The sequence below is a fragment of the Miniopterus natalensis genome, chromosome 12, assembly GCF_054644295.1.
Source record: "Miniopterus natalensis isolate mMinNat1 chromosome 12, mMinNat1.hap1, whole genome shotgun sequence".
Lineage (NCBI taxonomy): Eukaryota > Metazoa > Chordata > Mammalia > Chiroptera > Miniopteridae > Miniopterus > Miniopterus natalensis.
The window spans coordinates 17,901,772-17,919,322 of NC_142092.1; the positions used below are offsets into that span (position 1 = coordinate 17,901,772).

Genomic DNA, 17,551 nt, shown 5'->3' on the forward strand with positions numbered 1-17,551 from the left:
GTTCTCTCCCTCTTTCAATCATGAGTCAGCTATAATTTTTTTTTTTTTTTTTTAATCTTTAAAGCAATGCATTAAGGCAAACTCACCTAGGAAGATCAGGAAGAAAAGAAAAGCACTTGGCCTTTAAATCTTCAGAAGAAGACTTAATGGCAGGTTCAGCTTGTTTAATGACAGGGCCAGCACCACACCCCTGTTTTATTGTGTTTCATTATTGCTGCATAAGTTTCCTTTATTACCCACGACACATAAAAATCAAATACTTGCTGGGGGTGAGTTTTAATGGGTAAGAGTGCAAACAAAAACTGTTTAAATATCATGAAAGTGAGATCTCAGATTCTTAAAATGTGTATTTATAATTTTAAGTATCTAATGTGTTGTCACTCTCAATCTAAAGGTGGTTCTTTTTTTAAAGGATTGTGCCCATAACTCAAAGATGAAAATAATAAAAAGCACATCCAAAACAGGATCCTCAGGATTTTTCTCAGAGACTGATTTTTGACTCATTAACTGGAAGACACACCCAGAAGGAAACTGCTGAGGTCGATGGGAGATGTGAAGTTAGCGAAGTTCAAGTACTGCCTGGGGATGAGTTTAACCTGCAAGACAGGTGCAGAGCTGTCAACGTTCAGGCATCCTAAGAGGAGACCGAGTGATTTTCAAAGCCTTTCTCTCAGCTATTGATTCTACAGTAAGGAGCAACTAACGTCTGCAGCGTGAAACCAGCTGGCCCAGGTCTGAAATGCTCTGCTCGGCTTGCAGAGGGAGGGGCTCGGCGTATTGATTCAACATTTCCAGAACCCTAGCCAAGGCTTTGCTGGACCCCGGCGCGCGAGGTTGCGGCCTCCGCAGTCCCCGGCCCGGCGCATGCGCCCCTGCCCCTTCTGGGCCGGTTCCCCCCAACCCCGCCCCTTCGCGTCATCCGCGGCTCTGCGGGCCCCGCCTCCGGGCCCGCGGGGGGAGCTCCCCCGAGCCCGCCCACCGCACCGCCGGGGGAGCCCAAGGGGGCGGGGAGAGCCCGACGCGCCGCCCCCCTGGACCAGACCTTTCCGCTCGCCACCGGCTCTCCACTCCGCGACCTTCGCCGCCGCGCGCTGGGGTCGCTGTGGCGCTCGATCCCGCGCTCGGTCCTGCGCTCTCCAGCAGCCGCCGTTGCGCAAGGCGCCTCTTCCCGGGAGCGAGCTGGGCGCGTCCGCTAATTCGCCGTCGCCAGGGGAAAGCCCGATTTAGGACCGCGGCGCTTGGCTTTTGCGAGGGCTCCCAAGTCACAGGAAGACGGCGGGAAGGGGACTTGACTGGAGCTGAGCGGAGCTCTCCCGGGGAGGAGAGTGCGCCCGGGCGGCGTGGGAAGGGACGGGGGAGTGTCGTGGAGCTCACGGACGGCGGTGGGTCATCCGGGCCAGCTTTTGTCTGGTGTCTGCGAAATGTGGGAAGAGAACAAGATCATGCTCGGCGGTGACAGCGGCGACGCGGGCCTGGCGAGCGCCGCGGCGCGGGGGCAAGTGGAGACCGTGCGGCAGCTCCTGGAGGCCGGTGCGGATCCCAACGGAGTCAACCGCTTCGGGAGGCGCCCGATCCAGGTAGATGGGGCCCTGGGGCTGCGTCGGCAGGGGGCGCACGAACGCGGGGCAGCGGCCTCCGAGAGACGCGTCTGGCACGAAGGTCTCCACTGTTTCTAGCTAGAGGTGTGGAGCCCAGAAGGGAACCAAAAATCCTAAAGAAAGGGAATGGAAAACCCACTGCATCAGTTTGGTGTTCTTTTTAATGATGGGAAAAATATCAGTATATCCTCTCCCTTCTCAAGATCAGAGATGTGTTGTCTGTATGCCTACTTTCAGCGACAGAGATAAATTACAATTTACACATTCTGGATTGGATTTAAGGAATCACACAAAGTCGTAGCACATGAGAAAAAAATCACCGTGAACTTCTAAGCTGCGATATGAAGTTACTTTGTATTCTTTTTCTAAAGGTGAATTGAATCAAGGAACCAGACAGGATTCCTAAACCACAATACTTATTCCTTTTATTTTATGTTAGCATTATCTCTTGAGCATTACATAAGAAAAAATGCATCTATGGATTTTTATTGTTTAATTACCATGCTGAATGCTTGGATTACAAAAGCACACCTCCCCCCCCTCCACGACTGTTAGGTACTTTTTAAATGGAAAAGAGTCTTCATAAATAATTAGCCTCGTCATTGTTAAGATACATTTATTCAATATGTTTCTTATCCCCGCTTTAATTAGTACTGATATATTTTTAACTCCTCTAAAATCTAAGGTAATGTTTTTGTGCTTTACTGTTGACTATTATGGTCATATCTAGTACTCATCTCACCATCACCTTCCAGAACCAAGCATCTATTAACAAACCTTGTTAATAGTGTAGATTTTAAAGAAAAAAAATGTGTTCACTTCTTTAGAATTCTTAGAAAAGTGTTACAGGTAATGAGGGAAGGTTCAGAACAGCAAAAATTATAGTAAAGTAGTTCTTAAAGATTTCAAATTATACTAATAATTATATAAATAGGCTTTATTCATAGTTTTAATTCATTTTCTGGGATATTAAAAAACCACTCCCCCCCCCTTTTCTCTATATGTGAAACAGCCTTTATATTGCTAGTAGGAATGATAACATATCTTGATTTTAAAGCAAGGAATTGGATCCTTCTAATATTTGTGAAACAAAACAAAACAAATTAGTATACTATCTTTCAATAACCTGGTACATTTTAATACACAAAGTCACAAGAACAAATAATTCCATTTTAGATATTTAATTGTCAAAATTGTTTCATTGTTAAAATAAGGAAGTAAATGCTTGCATAATGTATATGTATACATATGGGTACTATAGGATTACTGCCCCAAACATCCTTTTTCTGTTATACATTGTTCTGATTCAACTACTGACATCCAAGTTCTTTTCATATAGCAAAACATTTACTGTTTAACATTATAAAATCCTAGCACATTATAAAATCCTGTACAATATAAATGCAGTGTTTATTTTACATGTTACATTAAATAGATCACCCTCTAAACTTTGGCCCTTCTCTATAACATTAAGTTAAATGTTAAAATGATGAACCATTTATTACCAACAAGTTTCTTTTCATTATTTTATCAAACAATGTGTGACTTTCTTTACTTTTCCCCCTATATCTCCAAATTTTGCTCAAAACTTGCAGGACTATGTTAAATTTATAAGCACAGACATACATGGCTAAAAAGCAAAGGCCTTCCACAGGGGATTTACTATGAGAACTAAACAAAGCAAACCTTATTTTAAATTTAGTTGTTTCTTCTTTTCTCCCCTAAAGTATCACACTAACTTCTGATCTGTATCAGCTGACTCCCTGATAAAGATTTTTACACCTGGATTATGAAGGGAGGAGGGAGCAAGGGAAATAATTTAAGATTTTAAAAGCCTTTAAACTTAATTCCACCTATGTCACTTCACAAAAGAGATTCCCACGTTCAAATGGAAATCAATTGTTTTCTTTTTCCTCACAGTGACAACAAGCCCTGTATCATCAGCTCTTTCTTGTCTGGGCAAGTCTGGAGAATAACCTGAATCTTAATTAGTAAACAATATACACGGAGGGGGTGGGGAGACTGGGGAGGGAGAAATGTTGCATCAGCAAATGAAGCTGAACCAGACACCCGAGGCTGGGGAGCGCCTCTGCCTTTAGTGGGCACTTCAGGAATAGGTATTTCTTTGGAATGGTTCTGCCTGTCCCTCCCTAGGCCTGGATCTCGCTTGCCCCTCGCGCTGACCACTGCGCTCTCCCCCGCAGGTCATGATGATGGGCAGCACCCGCGTGGCCGAGCTGCTGCTGACCCACGGCGCGGACCCCAACTGCGCGGACCCCGCCACCCTCACCCGCCCCGTGCACGACGCCGCCCGGGAGGGCTTCCTGGACACGGTGGCGGCGCTGCACCGAGCCGGGGCGCGCCTGGACGTGCGCGACGCCTGGGGGCGCCTGCCCGTGGACCTGGCGGAGGAGCGCGGCCACCGCGACCTCGCCCGGTACCTGCGCGCGGCCGCTGGAGACTGACCGGTGCCCGTGCGCGGGAGACTGTCGGCCGGTGCACCAGGTGCCCACAGTCACTTTCCTTTTCTCCCCAGTTCCCAGTCCCTAACTTAGTTCCACGAAGGCCCCGACGCGGATGGGAGGCGGGGAGCCTGAGAGCCTTCCCTGGCTACTGGATTCCTCACGGGGAAGGCGGGGCAGGCCGGAAATCTATTATGTTTCTTTTCTTTTCTTTTTTTCCTGGATCCCACTCTCAACACTTGTGGCGAAGCCAAACGCAGAAAGGTGAGGCAAGAAGAGTTTCAGTGAGATGCTGGAGCGGAATGTTCAGTTCCCAGGTGTCGCTCACTGGAGAAAGGTGGTCTCCCACGAAGCCCCTGATGGGAGCGGGAGGCCGGGGAGACTGAGCCGCACTGACCGCTTGCGCTTCAGGCACGGGGGCTAGCAGGGAACACCTGAAGACCGAGGGCCGGAGGACGATGGTGACGGTCACCTGCGAGTGTCAGTAGGCGCCCCACGCCCCACTTGTTCAAGAGACACAGCAAAGTCACCTGCAAAACCGTGTGCACTGGAAATCCCGAGACAGCGCCATCGGAGAGAGATGCGCAGAGAAGACGCGAAGCACCGAGAATTTGCCTTTATATCCTAAAATCCCTGGGTCAGGTGGATGCGAGACAGCTCCCAGGAAGAGGCGGACCCTTGCTGTTTGTTATTCAGTCCAGGAAAGCTTCCCCTGGCCTTCCAGAAGCCCAGGAACGGAGTGAAGCGGTGGGATGTAGGAGACAAGCTGTGCGGTGAACTAACGGTTTGCTCCATCTATTTAAGATAGGGATAGGACACAGACGCGCCCCTTTAAATCGCCACTTGAAAAGATTTCGTGATATTTTGTACTTCTGAGCTGCTCTTCAGCAACAGTCTTACTTAATGGGGAGACTTTAAACAAAGTAACTCATGGCCCTTGGTAAAGAGAGAAAGAACTGCAGCTCTTAAATGAAGCTATCCAACAGTGCCAACGCCTAGATTACTCTCAAGCTTATCCTATTTATTTGTTAAATTTCCTGTTTCCTTTACTAGACTGTCTTAGGGGATCAACTGTGAAACAGTCCAATGTCTTTTACAAGACCCGTGCACTTTCCCAATAAATTATCTCCTGATATTTCCCAAAGGGTTGCTGAAAGAGTAGATTGAGTATAAAATTGTTGAAAATATATGGTTATGACTCGTGGAATGTCTTAATATCTGCTAAAGGTGCACTGCTTTGGGACTTAATTTCCAGTGTTGCTTGATTCATTACAGTATTGAAAGAACTGATACTTCACTGCTTTAATAAAGAAAAAACAATAGAGTTTGGACTCCAAGATGTGGGTAAATTGGCCTTACAATGTATATTCATGGACTGACCACTAACTCCTGAGAAATGTTAGACTCAAAGGGGTTCACATCTCTCACTGTAATAATTGTTAAGTGATCCCAACAAAAATTTATAAAAAGTGGTTCCACATACATTGAAAGATTTATACATGTAATGTGTGTGTGTGTGTTGTATGAGAGAAAAGAAAACAAAAGTTAATTTGAGAGATTTATAAGAAGGAGTGCCTTTGAGCTAAATTAAAAAAAACATTTACCTCTCCATCCACTCTTCATTCCCCAAGTGAATATATTACTGAGGAAACTTGATTGAGAATCAGAGTATATCTTATTGGGGGAAATATATAAGCATTTATTGACACATAACTTGTGCGAGCATGCTCTAAAATACATTTGTTCATTTAACGCTTAAAATAAACCTGGGAGATAGATATTGTTTCCCATATGAGGAAAATGAGAGAAATATCAAGTAGCTTGTCAAAGGTCACAAAATATTATTAATTCCATGGTTGTGCAAAATAAGTCTCCCTGGCTCCAAAGCTTATGGTGGTTTGGTGGGGTTTTCCTACTGCACTATCCTATTCTCCAAAACGGTTAATGATAAATATAAAGTCAACTAAAGCTTTTTGAAACAGAAACACTTTTTCTCCCTTGTAAGGGATCTCCCTTGTAATTTCCTCAGGTACTTTTTTTTCCTATAGTGTCTAATAAATCTGAACAGATTGTTTTAAATCTATTTTAAAATGTCAGCTATATGAAGAATAGCTCCCAAAAGAGTGACATAAAAAACACTTTGGGAACAAAAAATAATGAAATTAAATTTTCAAATTAAGCCATAAGGGCAGTAAATACAATTGTAGTTATCACTTAATTACCCAGGCATTACTGACTACAAGAATAGTATTTTTAAAGTTTATATTGTTTTACAATTACTAAGAAGCATTCTGCATAAAAGAAGTCAATTGATCATTTTAAAATTCTCCAATTGATTTATAAAATCACTTATTTTGCCCTCTAATTCTTAAGTCCCAAGAACATTCAAATTTGCTAGTTACATGAGGTGGAGTAATGAAAAATAATAATCCTTTGAAATTAATGTGAAATGTGATTTCATTCCTAATTTGAAGAAATTGTGGGATCTGATGATAACTTGATATTAAGGGAAACTAAAGAAATGTGGTTTTGGATCTCACAGTAACATATTACATTGTTTTTTATTTTACAAATATCTAAATATTTATATCTAGCAAGAAAGAGCAGATGGAGGAAAGAGGAATTAAGACTTGATTGGAAGATAGAAGACCTGGGCTTCACTATTGATTCTTCAACTAATTAGGTCCATGGCTTACGAAGCCATGTAACTTTGATTAATCTCAATTTTCCTCATCTATAAAAGGTGGAAGTTGGACTATATCACTTCTAAGTTCCCTACCATCACTAAAGTTTTATCCCTTATGAGTTTGCTGTACACATGACTGTGAGGGCTGATATTTATTAGTAATAATTTTGCCATGGTATGAGAGGCGAGGGAAGATATATAGAAGAATGGAAAGGAAATTAAAATTCTGGAGCCCTAGGAGGAAAAATTCTTTATAAGCGCCACCTCCACTGGTTGGAAAATAACAGACAAGTTTATGGAAACTGAGACAGAAAAGATGCTTTGCAAAGCAAGTACTTAGTTTAATTTTAAGGTCTCTCTCACCTCCTCCTACCTCTGATTTTTCCTGATGCTTTTTGCATTTCTCTCATGCCACTCACAGGCAAGAGGAGAATTTGTTTCTTAAAGTGAGATAAGGGAGCAGACCCAACAGATTTATAAAATAAAGCTGAAGTAGGTATTTACAAACTAATACAAATGCTCGGGAAGAAAAAGTGGTCTTTACGTGAGTGTAGTTACTAGACCAAGGGATTCTGACCTAAGTGGGGTTGGCTGGGAGTTAGAACCAAAAGAAAAGGTTAGGGATGTTAGAAGGAACAGAAAGGACAAAGGCAAGAAAATGCTAAAACACATAGAAGTCATCAGAAGAGGAGTAACTCTGTAAACAGATGTCATGGATCTTACCCATTTCAAAAGGTATGTCGTTTCCGGTTTGTCTCCATTGGGTGCCTTGAAACCTTAGGTCCTTAGATTTTGCCTGGCTGACGGTAGGAACCTGTATCACCTAAGTTTGTGCACATCAGCCGTCTCAGGAGGGCAGGAGGTGAGGTGCAGAAGCAACCCAAGGAACAGAGGGGCGTGGTGTTTTGTGAAAGATGGGTCAATAGTCCAACAGAATGAATCAAATTAAACCAAACAAACTGTACATGGTCCGCATGCTGATGAAATCTGGGAAATATTTCCAGGCTTAAAATAATGGGAATCTGCTCATTCCCCACTCTCCTGATTTTCCGTAAGACTTCGCTCAAATTCAGCTATTATAAATGGAACGGGTCCTTCCTTGCCTCTTGAATCCCCCGCTCAGAAGACTCTGATACTATTCCTGGCATAAGGAAAAAAATACAGACATGGTAATTTTTATACGCCATCCCTTTATTAATTATGTTCTAAAGGAGAGTTTGCTTTGAGGCCAGTGCCAGTGAAGATGTAACTGGCATGGCTTACATATTAAGCGCAATACTATAAATCAACAAGTACATCAAAACTGAGTACCCAGCTCTGATGTACTAATTTGAAGTTTGAAATAAATATAAACCAAAGATTTTGCTGGTACAAAAAAATAACAATGAGAGGTGTATGAAGGTGACATGCTGACTGTCTCACAGCCATCTATATTATGCTGGAAGTTTACAAAGGAACCCCAAGCACTTATGAATCCCATTCCCACTCAGAAGTCCCTGGCTTAGACGCCCAGTAGATATAGAGAGTCAGTGCTGGCACAGAAAATATTTTCCAGCGGAGTTAAACAAAACGTTAAGACCAATTACAGTAATTAAACTGTGCTTCATTTCCCTTTCATATTTGGCCTCCTCCCAAAATGCATAATCTGCTATTTAGCTGTGTCCTTATTTGAATACATTATGTTAGGGTTGTGCTACTTTTTGTGGGACCCTTTCATATTCGACCTCTGGCTCTCCTTTTCATTTTAAACAAACTTCCCTCTGTCTTTTCACCCCTTCACAAATTTCTCCATCTCCTTGCCTTAGCTAAAAATGGGTCTCCCTAAGAATTCCACTCTCTTCTGCACCAGATCCTAGGTGCTGACTGGGCTGTGAGCAACAGAGTGGGGGCCAGACTAGGAATGAGTGTATGCTGTTTGGGTGGCTTTCGATAGTCCCAAACCAAATATGTAAGGATTACCCATTATTCTTCAGGTTTTCACTAATCTCTTAGTAGAAATAAATGCATTTTGTTTTCTTTATCAGAGTAAACTGTAATTTCAGTATGTTTTCACATATTTTATAATGTCTATAAGACATAACATCTAAACATAAAACAGTAAGCAAAGTATTCTGTTCACAAACCCACGGATAGCTCAACAGATACTGACAACACATGGAGTTGCCTTCTGAAGGCTAAGCGTTGGAAATACTTATACTCAGTGTCTCCTCATTCCATCTGTGAATTATGCATTGCTGAGCTCTACTGCTTTCCTAGGGCACAGCAGTATCCTTTATGGTAAGTATCCTGTCTCCCCTCCCAACATGCCACCTAGAGCTATAAACTATAACCTTGCCTAAAATACGTTTATGCCTCTACTACTCTCTACTCTAAACTGCTTTGATATTTAGAGTTATCGCATAAGGATCTATTCCAGGATTTCAGGAGCCTTTTAATGCACTTAAATACTATCATGAACAACATAATTTAATGTTATTCCCTTGGTAGGAAAAAAATTAAGTAACATTTAATTTTAGATTTGTCCCCAGGTATTTATTATATCTGTACAATGATGGTGCTCTCCCCACCAGTCATTCCGGCCAACATACAGGAAATTGGTTCTCAACTGTGACAAATATCTGAATCACCCCTGGAGATATTATAAATACAGATTTGCTGACCAACTTCAGGTCTTCAGAATTAGAATCTCTATGTTTGGGCCCCAAATTTCTGTGATTATTACTTTAATATTCTTGTTCATGGTAAACTTTCAAACAGTACAGAAAATAAACAGAATTAAGTAAAAATCTCCTGAAAACTTCCTAACCCCTAATCTCACTTCCCAGGGGCAACCACTATTTTTTCAAAAGTTTTGACTAACCTTCCAGAAATAAATATATATACATAATTGTAAACACCCCTCTCCCAACATTTAGAAAATGTAAATGGGATCATATTATTCTGAAACTTTTTTTTACTAGTAATAGATCTTTGACAACTTCCGTCATCAGAACATATAAATACACTTCATTTTTTTAAAAAAATTGATTTTAGAGAGAAGGGGAAGAGAGAAAAACAATTGATGAGAGAAAGAGAGAGAGAGAAATGGAGAAACATTTATCCATTGCCCCCTATACATGCCCCTACCCACCCAGGATGTAACCCTCTACCTGGTATATGCCCTGACTGGAATCAAACCCACAACCTTTCCGGGTACAGGACAATACTCCAAGAAACTGAGCCACAGCAGCCAGGGCTACACTTTGCTTTTTTTATAGCTACATAGTTTTGTGTTTTATGAATGAACCCAATTTTTTTAAAAACCAGTCTCCCTTCCACAAACATATAAACTGTTTCCTTTTCTTTCTTTTTTTTTTTTTTTTTTGCTACAACATATGATGCTCTAAAGAACCTTCTTTTGTATTGTTATATGAGCTGCCTGTAGCAATTTATAGGAGAAAAATTGCTGAGGCTAAGGGTACATCTCTCTCTCTTCCCCACCCCCCACACAGAGTGAGTCCTCACATGTGTGTCTGTGTGTAAAACCTTTCCATACGTATGAGTCCATATATACTATATATAAGTGTACGTATATCTTCAATACTTACTTACAAATGTGTACATATACAGGGGTGGGAAAAGTAGATTTACAGTTGTTCATATGGAAAAGGGCATGCAGGTTATAATTATAATAATACAGTAACAAACTCTGTGTTTCCAGTATCACAACTGCAAACCTCCCTTTGTCCACCCTTGTATATTTATATACTTATATGTACTTTTCATAATTTCATGAGTTACAGGAGTGGAATTGCTGAGTCAAGGGTACATGTGTATTTACATATGTATATATACATATACATACATATATAATTTTTCCATACACTAATATGTACACTGCCCATATACACTTCCAAAATCTATTTTTATATGTACCTTTGTATACTTATGAGTTATAGGAGTGGAATTGCTGAAACAAAGGGTACATATATGCACGTACAATTTTAATAAATACTGTAAAGTTGCCTTCCAAAACAGTTGCACCAAGTTACAATAATGTGTAGGAGTAATTGTTTCCTGATAACTTTGCTAATGTTACCACTCCTTCTTGTTTTTGTCACACCTATAGGTATGTCATTGTTTCCGTTATATTGCTTTACTAATAAAATTAAGTATCTTTTTATATATTTTTGACCACTTGACTATTTGCATATCCTCTGCTATAAACTTCCCATTATATTGTTTGCTCACTGTTTACTGGGTTTTTTTTCCCCTCATTTATGTATTTATTTATATGTTCTATAAATTAGTCTTTTGTCATATATTCAAAAAATTGTTCTTAAATCTTACGTATGGTGTCTTTTGCCTTATACCTTTGGGGTTTCAGTTTGAGCATATACAATATTAGGGAAGTTTCTCTGAGAGTTTTGATAATCAAGAGATACCTAAGTGGGAATGGAGACTGGTGCAGCCACTGTGAAAAACAGTATGGTGTTTCCTCAAAAAATTAAAAATGGAGCTGCCTTTTGACCCAGCAATCCCACTTCTGGGAATATATCCTAAGAAACCTGAAACACTAATCAGAAAGAATATATGCACCCCTATGTTTACAATAGCCAAAATCTGGAAACAGCCCAAGTGCCCATCAGAAGATGAGTGGATAAAAAAGCGGTGGGACATTACACAACGGAATACCACTTGGCTATAAAAAAGAAGGACCTGAAGAGTATTATGCTAAGCGAAATAAGCCAGTCAGAGAAAGACAAATACCACATGATCTCACTAATATGTGGAATCTAATGAGCAAAATAAACTGACAGAGTGGAACCCGGAAGCCTGGGTACAGGGAATAGACTGGGGTGCCCAAGGGGAGGGGGAGGGGGTGACTAAATAAAGAATGTGAAGGGATTAGCTAAGGAATATATATGCATACCCCATGGACACGGACAATAGTTTGATGAAGGCCAAAAGAAGGGGAGGCGGGGGTTGGTGGAGGTGGGCAAAGGGGAAGGCGGGAATGTGGACACCTGCAATAATGTCAACATTAAAAATCTCTTCATTAACATAATAATAAATTAAAATTTAGGAAAAGAAAAAAGCAAACAAATGAAAAATAAAATATGCAAAAACTAGAGAGAGGGAGAGAGAGAGAAAGAGAGAGAGAGACCTAAGGGAAAACTAGTGTCCAGGAGCAGGGAAGGACACAAGACAGACTATGTTCAGTAAAGTACCCTCGTCTATCTTAGCCTATGGGATGAATTTGCTGATCCAAAATAGGTAATCATTTTTCTCAGTTCAAAAACTTAGAGAAATCTACACAGTCAGGCTTTTTTAGGCCCAAGGAAGAGAGTAGGGAAAAGCTCCAACATCAGTGCTTCTGTCTGCCAACATGACCCACCAATAGCTCCCTCCCTCGGCCTTCTGTACAACAGAAAGACCACAGGCTTACAGTAGAAAGACTTTGATGATTCCAGCCCCGGCACTTGCTGGCCATAAAGTGTCCAAGATTTGAGCCCCTCTGGGCTTCAGTTTTCTCGCCTGTAAGATAGGGGTAGTAATCCCAAATTCAAAGGACCACTGTGACGATACAAATAATACAAGCCAGAGAGCGCATCCATGTCATACCGCTCGGTTCTCGGTCACTCATTCTTCGCGTTTAGCACCGAGCCAAGTCTTTGGAATGCCACAGATGTATTGTTGTGACTAAAGGTTCATCTTCATAATTGCATTTTGCTGAGTCTAATGTTAAAACTAGATCGAATTCCCCTGCATACCACAAGTAACAAAACACAGGTGTTGAGCAGCAGGGGAAACCCAAGACAGAATCTAAGTTTAAATTTTAACATTTATATTCACTGAGCACAGAGCTTACTGTATAACACTCTCAGTCCTCTCGCTCCGGTGGCATTCCTCTGAAGCGGGCAGCCCCCCTCATCCCCAGAACAACTTTGGGTGGCGAGGAAATGGCCACGCAGGTTAAGCTAGGCAGGGGATGCAATGGCCTGGCGCAGGGGATGCAATGGCCTGGCGCAGGAGAGAACAGGGACCGGCTCGCGCGGAGTCCGCACACTGCTGCGAGAGACAAGCAACAAGCAATTACACAAGGTAATTTCTGCAGGCTAAGTGCAACGCGAAAACGGGCAGAACGCGGCGAGAGGATGGCACCGGCAAGAGAGGAAGCGGGCCCGAAAGGGTGTTCGTTCTGCAGGGGCGGGGGGCGCAGGGACAGGGGCCTGGGCGCCGAGCGCGGCCTTCCCGGAGGTTCTCAGTGAGTCCTGTCCGAGAGCCGAGAGGTGCTTTTGTAAAAATGTAGCGAGTCGCTGAAAGAGTGGCAACTTCAGGCTGGTCCCTAACTGACTTTTCAGGCAAGCAGCCGGTTAGACCGCGGCGCCCCGTGAGGAGGTGAGGGATGGAGAGGGGGGGAGCCTGCTGCTGGCTCCGGCCGCTCAGACACGCTCGGAGGCCTTCGGGCGACCTGTCGGCGCCCTGACCCCGGACCCCCTCCTGCAGGTAGGCCACGGGGCCCCCGCACGCGCGGGCGCCGCCACCAGGCCCGGGCCTACTCCCACATCCTCTCTCGCACGCCAGGCCGGCCAGGCCTCGCCTCCGGCCAGCGAGGCTCTGGGCCCGTGAAGACTAATTGTAGGCCCGGAGGTTGGGGCACAGGGTCGGCACCGCCTGCCTGAAAGCGGGGTCCTGGGCTCGACGTTCCGCCTCCCGGAGCCGGGGAGCCGGCAATCGAGCTGCATTCAAACCCCCCCCAGCCCCCCCCTCAACCCCCCCCAGCTGGGACGCGCCAGGCTGCGCGCTGGAACCCGGCTCGCTCGCGTCTCCCGGCCGCCTCCGCGTCCTCAGCTCACCCCTCCTTTAAGCTGCTTCTTCCTTTCCTCCCCCCCCGCTTTTCCTGCTCCGGGTGGACCGCGCCGGGAAGGGGGGAGAGCGCCCAGGAAGAACAGGGATCGGTGATGTCAAAGACGAGGGGGACGTGGGCGGCGGGGGGCAGAGGGAGCGAGCGGAGGATCCCGGGGCGGGAGGCGCGGGGAGAAGCCGGCGGCCGCGCGAGGCCGGCAGGGCCGCGGAAGCGGAGCGCGGCGCAGGGGTGGGTGCAGCGCGCGGGGTGCGGGAGCAGCCGGGGGGCGGGGAGCGCCGGGGCAGCAGGAAAGAGGAAGATGCTGAAAGGTTAAAACCGAAAATAAAAAAAACCGCCGGGTGAAATGACCGCCAACGCGGGGCGCAGACGGAGGGAAAGGGGCGCGCGACCCAGCGGGGACCCCCCCCGGGGGTTGGGGCTCCGCTCCGCCTACCTGGTCGGGCGCCGGGCCCGTCGCTCCCCCGGCGCCAGCGCCGCGCACCTTCGAGGTGTCGCGTCTGCTAAGGCAGCGGTTTCCTTTCATTCTGCCTCTTTCCCAAATCTTGAAATAGATTATAGCGCCATTTCTTTCAAAACTGACATCCAGCCTCCTGAATGGCGGGGAGAGCAGTGACGTGATCTCGCTTCTTTTTCTTTCTTTTTCTCTTCGCCGCACATTCGGGTCTGGAGAATGGGAAGACCCTCGGCGGGGGACGCGCGGACGCAGCGGGGGCGCCGGCGGCGGCGCGGGGAGCGGCGGAAGCACCGCGCGCGGCTCGCGGGGGCCTGTCAGGTGACGGACGTTGAGGGGGGCGGGCGCCTGGAGAGCGTCGCCGTCAGGACCTGGAGCTGTCACCCGGCGGGGCGCCGAGGCTCCGTGTGCGTTGGGGGGAGGGCAGTGGGGGTGGGGGAGCGCGGATGGGCGGGAAAGAGGCGATGGGGGAGGGAGAGGAACCTCGGGCATTCGCCGCGGGCGCGCGCACCGCCCTCGGCCCGCCTTTCCTGCGCGCGCCGGGTGCCGAACGGTCCCGAGATCTTGGGAGATCGCGGCGGAGGGGGCGCGCGCGGGGGGGCGCGGGTGCCCGCCGGGGGGCGCGGGGGCGCGCCTGCTGGGCGGGGATGGGCCCCTCCGCGGCCCTGGGTCTCCTTTTTAAAGAGGGGGGCGGGCGCGACGCTGCTCACCTCTGATGCCAATAGGCAGCGCGGCGCAGCTCCCGCTCAGCTCCGCGGCGACCCGAAGATGGTGCGTACCTTGCTGGTCACCGTGCGGATTCGGCGCTCGAGTGGCCCCCCGCGAGTGAGAGCGTTCGTGGTGCAGATCCCGCGGCGGAGCGGCGAGCGCGCAGAGCCGGATCTGCGGGCCGCCGTGGCCCTCGTGCTGACGCTGCTGAGGAGCCAGCGCCGAGCGCGGCAGCCGCATCCTGGAAGAGCAGGTAGGAAAGGCCGCGAAAAGTCCCGAGGGAACCTGCCCCGCAATCCTCCCGTTTGGTGTGATTTGACACGCATGTAAATCATCTTCCGGGGGAGACTGGAGGCTCCTTGCAGCCTCCACACGGGTCACACTTGCTCAGAGGGGCGGCGCTCAGTGCCGCGCGCCGCCGAGCCCCGACCCCGCGCACACCTTGGTCCGCGGACTCCGGGCAGCCTGCGGGCTCTGCGCCCACCTCCCAGGTCCTCCTGGTTTCCCGGGCGGGACGCCGGTGCACACTCGCCGCCGCCGCCGCCGCCGGACACACACAAGGTGTGTTCCTAGGGCGCTGTGTTTGGCCTACAGGGAAGTGTCACTAACGGTCTGTTTTCGGGAGGCCGCCTTTCCCTCCCCGGGCCCTGCGGGCTCGGCCGTCCCTGCCTCCCGCCGTCGCGGGCGGCCTGACTTCCAGACGCAGGAACCTGGGTGGAAGTTTCCGTAGCTCCTGAGAGGAGACGTTTGCAGTCAGCGTGGGCTTTCGTCGTGAGTGGCAGGTTTTCTGGTCGGGACGCATTCAGATTTCTCGGGACAATGGCCTTATAAACCTAGAAGAGAGTGGTAAATCCAAGGGATCCCCACCAACCGTATTTTAATCATCTCAAGCCACAGTTAACACTTTAAAAAAAAAATGAGGCCTACTTCTTGAAAAACAGGCTCACTCCTAGGTAGTTTTGTCTTCCATCAGATAACTCGATGGGGTCGTTGTAACTTCCAGTGGGCAGAAGGATGAAAAATATATATGTGTAGTTACAATGTGCAGAATCCTGTTAGAACTTGGATAATAAATCTAAAAAACAACTTAATGAGGTTTCATGTTTGAGACCATCCCGGTTGCATTATTTCCTCAGGAATATAAATTTTGAAAAATGCAGAGAGGTGATTAGTTTTTGTTGTAACGTTAATAGACTTTTTGACATAAATATAAACTGTTAAAACGATCAGTGTTTAATTAGGTGCTTCAGTTTCTATTGGCAAAAGTCTACAAACAATTTATTAGGTAAATCACATTTTCTTTTTCAAGTTATTATGAATTTCAGGGGGGTTTTTTTGTGGTGGGTTTTTTTTTTTTTTTGGTTTGTTTAAAATAAAACAGATGTCCCTTTTTCTCCCCAAAGACTCATTCCACCCCTGTCCCACCCCCTCTACCAAAAGTTCAGTTTTTAAAGAATCGAAGCAGGAGCTTGTAAAGAATTTCATAGGGTGATCCTGTTGGGTGTTTGTTTTTTTTTTAATGGTGCTTTATTCTTAACAGCAAACGTTTAGCCACTATGATACGTTTTTTAGTATCATAGTTGTTAATATTACTCTCTCTATAAAGCTATTTTATTTAAATTATTTTGTACTAGAAATACATAGTAACAAAGAAAATGTTCATCTATGTAAATACTATAATTATGTGTTTTCTAGTTTAGAAATGCACAATATAATATTGTGATTAAGTTGTAGAAAATATTTTATAGTATATTGTATAAAATGTTAAAAATATAAAAATGGTATGTTCATTGAAAGAAGCCATTTATTTTTTACTTATGGATTAAATCAATTTTCAGGAATAACGTGTGAAGTTATTTTAAAATGCACTGACTGTGTGAAAAGCCCAGTTTTCAGCAAATATCTGAAGACAGAACACATGACTTCGATAGACTAGAGTGGCTTGAAAATATATGGAACTCTCCAACTTCGTATGTGAAATTATACATATAGATGAACATCTGAAAGTATTAATTCTAAATGATAAGTGATTATATATTGGGTAATTATGTTGGGATTTATGCAGTCTTTGAGAGCCACATTGCTAAAGAATAACTTGTATTAATTATTTAATAGTAATGCAAATATGTAAGATGTTATTACTTTAACATTTTTTAGTGTCTGCAAATCTGTTCACTATGACTTTTTATTTTTATGACTGAAAATCTTATATAATAAAATTCCACATCGCTAGTTTCTCATCACACGTGCCTAATGAATTACAGTGATTGGTTAAATATTCATTGGTTGACCACTACTTGGGAACCCTTAGGGTTTTTAGTGTTTTCTCAAGGTAAGCGCTGCATGGTTAGCATAAACCGCCACTTCCATTGCGTACCTGATCCCCCGCTTGTACTGTGTTCCCAGTGAACAATAACCCTTTCAGGAATCAAGACTTAATATTCAGTTACTGACTTGAGGACTCGTGAATTTTAAAATTCCATTGTCTCCTAAGGTAACAATGATGTAGCCCCTTGCTTTCTATGTCCAGGATATTTTACAGGTCTGCTAATTGCGTATTAGTTCATCACTACCGTCATGGTAGAGTTAAGGTAAACCATTTTCCCAGCATCACCTCAAAAATACTTTCCTAACAGAAGGCGGAACATCTGCCCCAGTGATTTTACTCTTTTAAGACCTTCAGACCTTTTTGAAAAGCATCACAATCTCAGCCGCGCTCTAACGCTCGCTCTGCCTACTCACAACGTGGTTCGTTTTAAAATAACTAGTAAATGTAGGATAAATATGTAGCTATAC

The 17,551-nt window shown here is 45.2% G+C and overlaps 1 protein-coding gene across 1 annotated transcript; it reads left to right on the forward strand.

Moving 5' to 3' along the window:
- Window positions 1-1,421: 1,421 nt before the first annotated feature.
- Window positions 1,422-4,063, forward strand: LOC148091780 (cyclin-dependent kinase 4 inhibitor B). The gene is made up of 2 exons (XM_087823144.1): window positions 1,422-1,577; window positions 3,803-4,063. The coding sequence occupies exons 1-2, from the start codon at window positions 1,422-1,424 to the stop codon at window positions 4,061-4,063; spliced, it is 417 nt and encodes a 138-aa protein (XP_087679270.1).
- The last annotated feature ends 13,488 nt before the right edge of the window (window positions 4,064-17,551 follow it).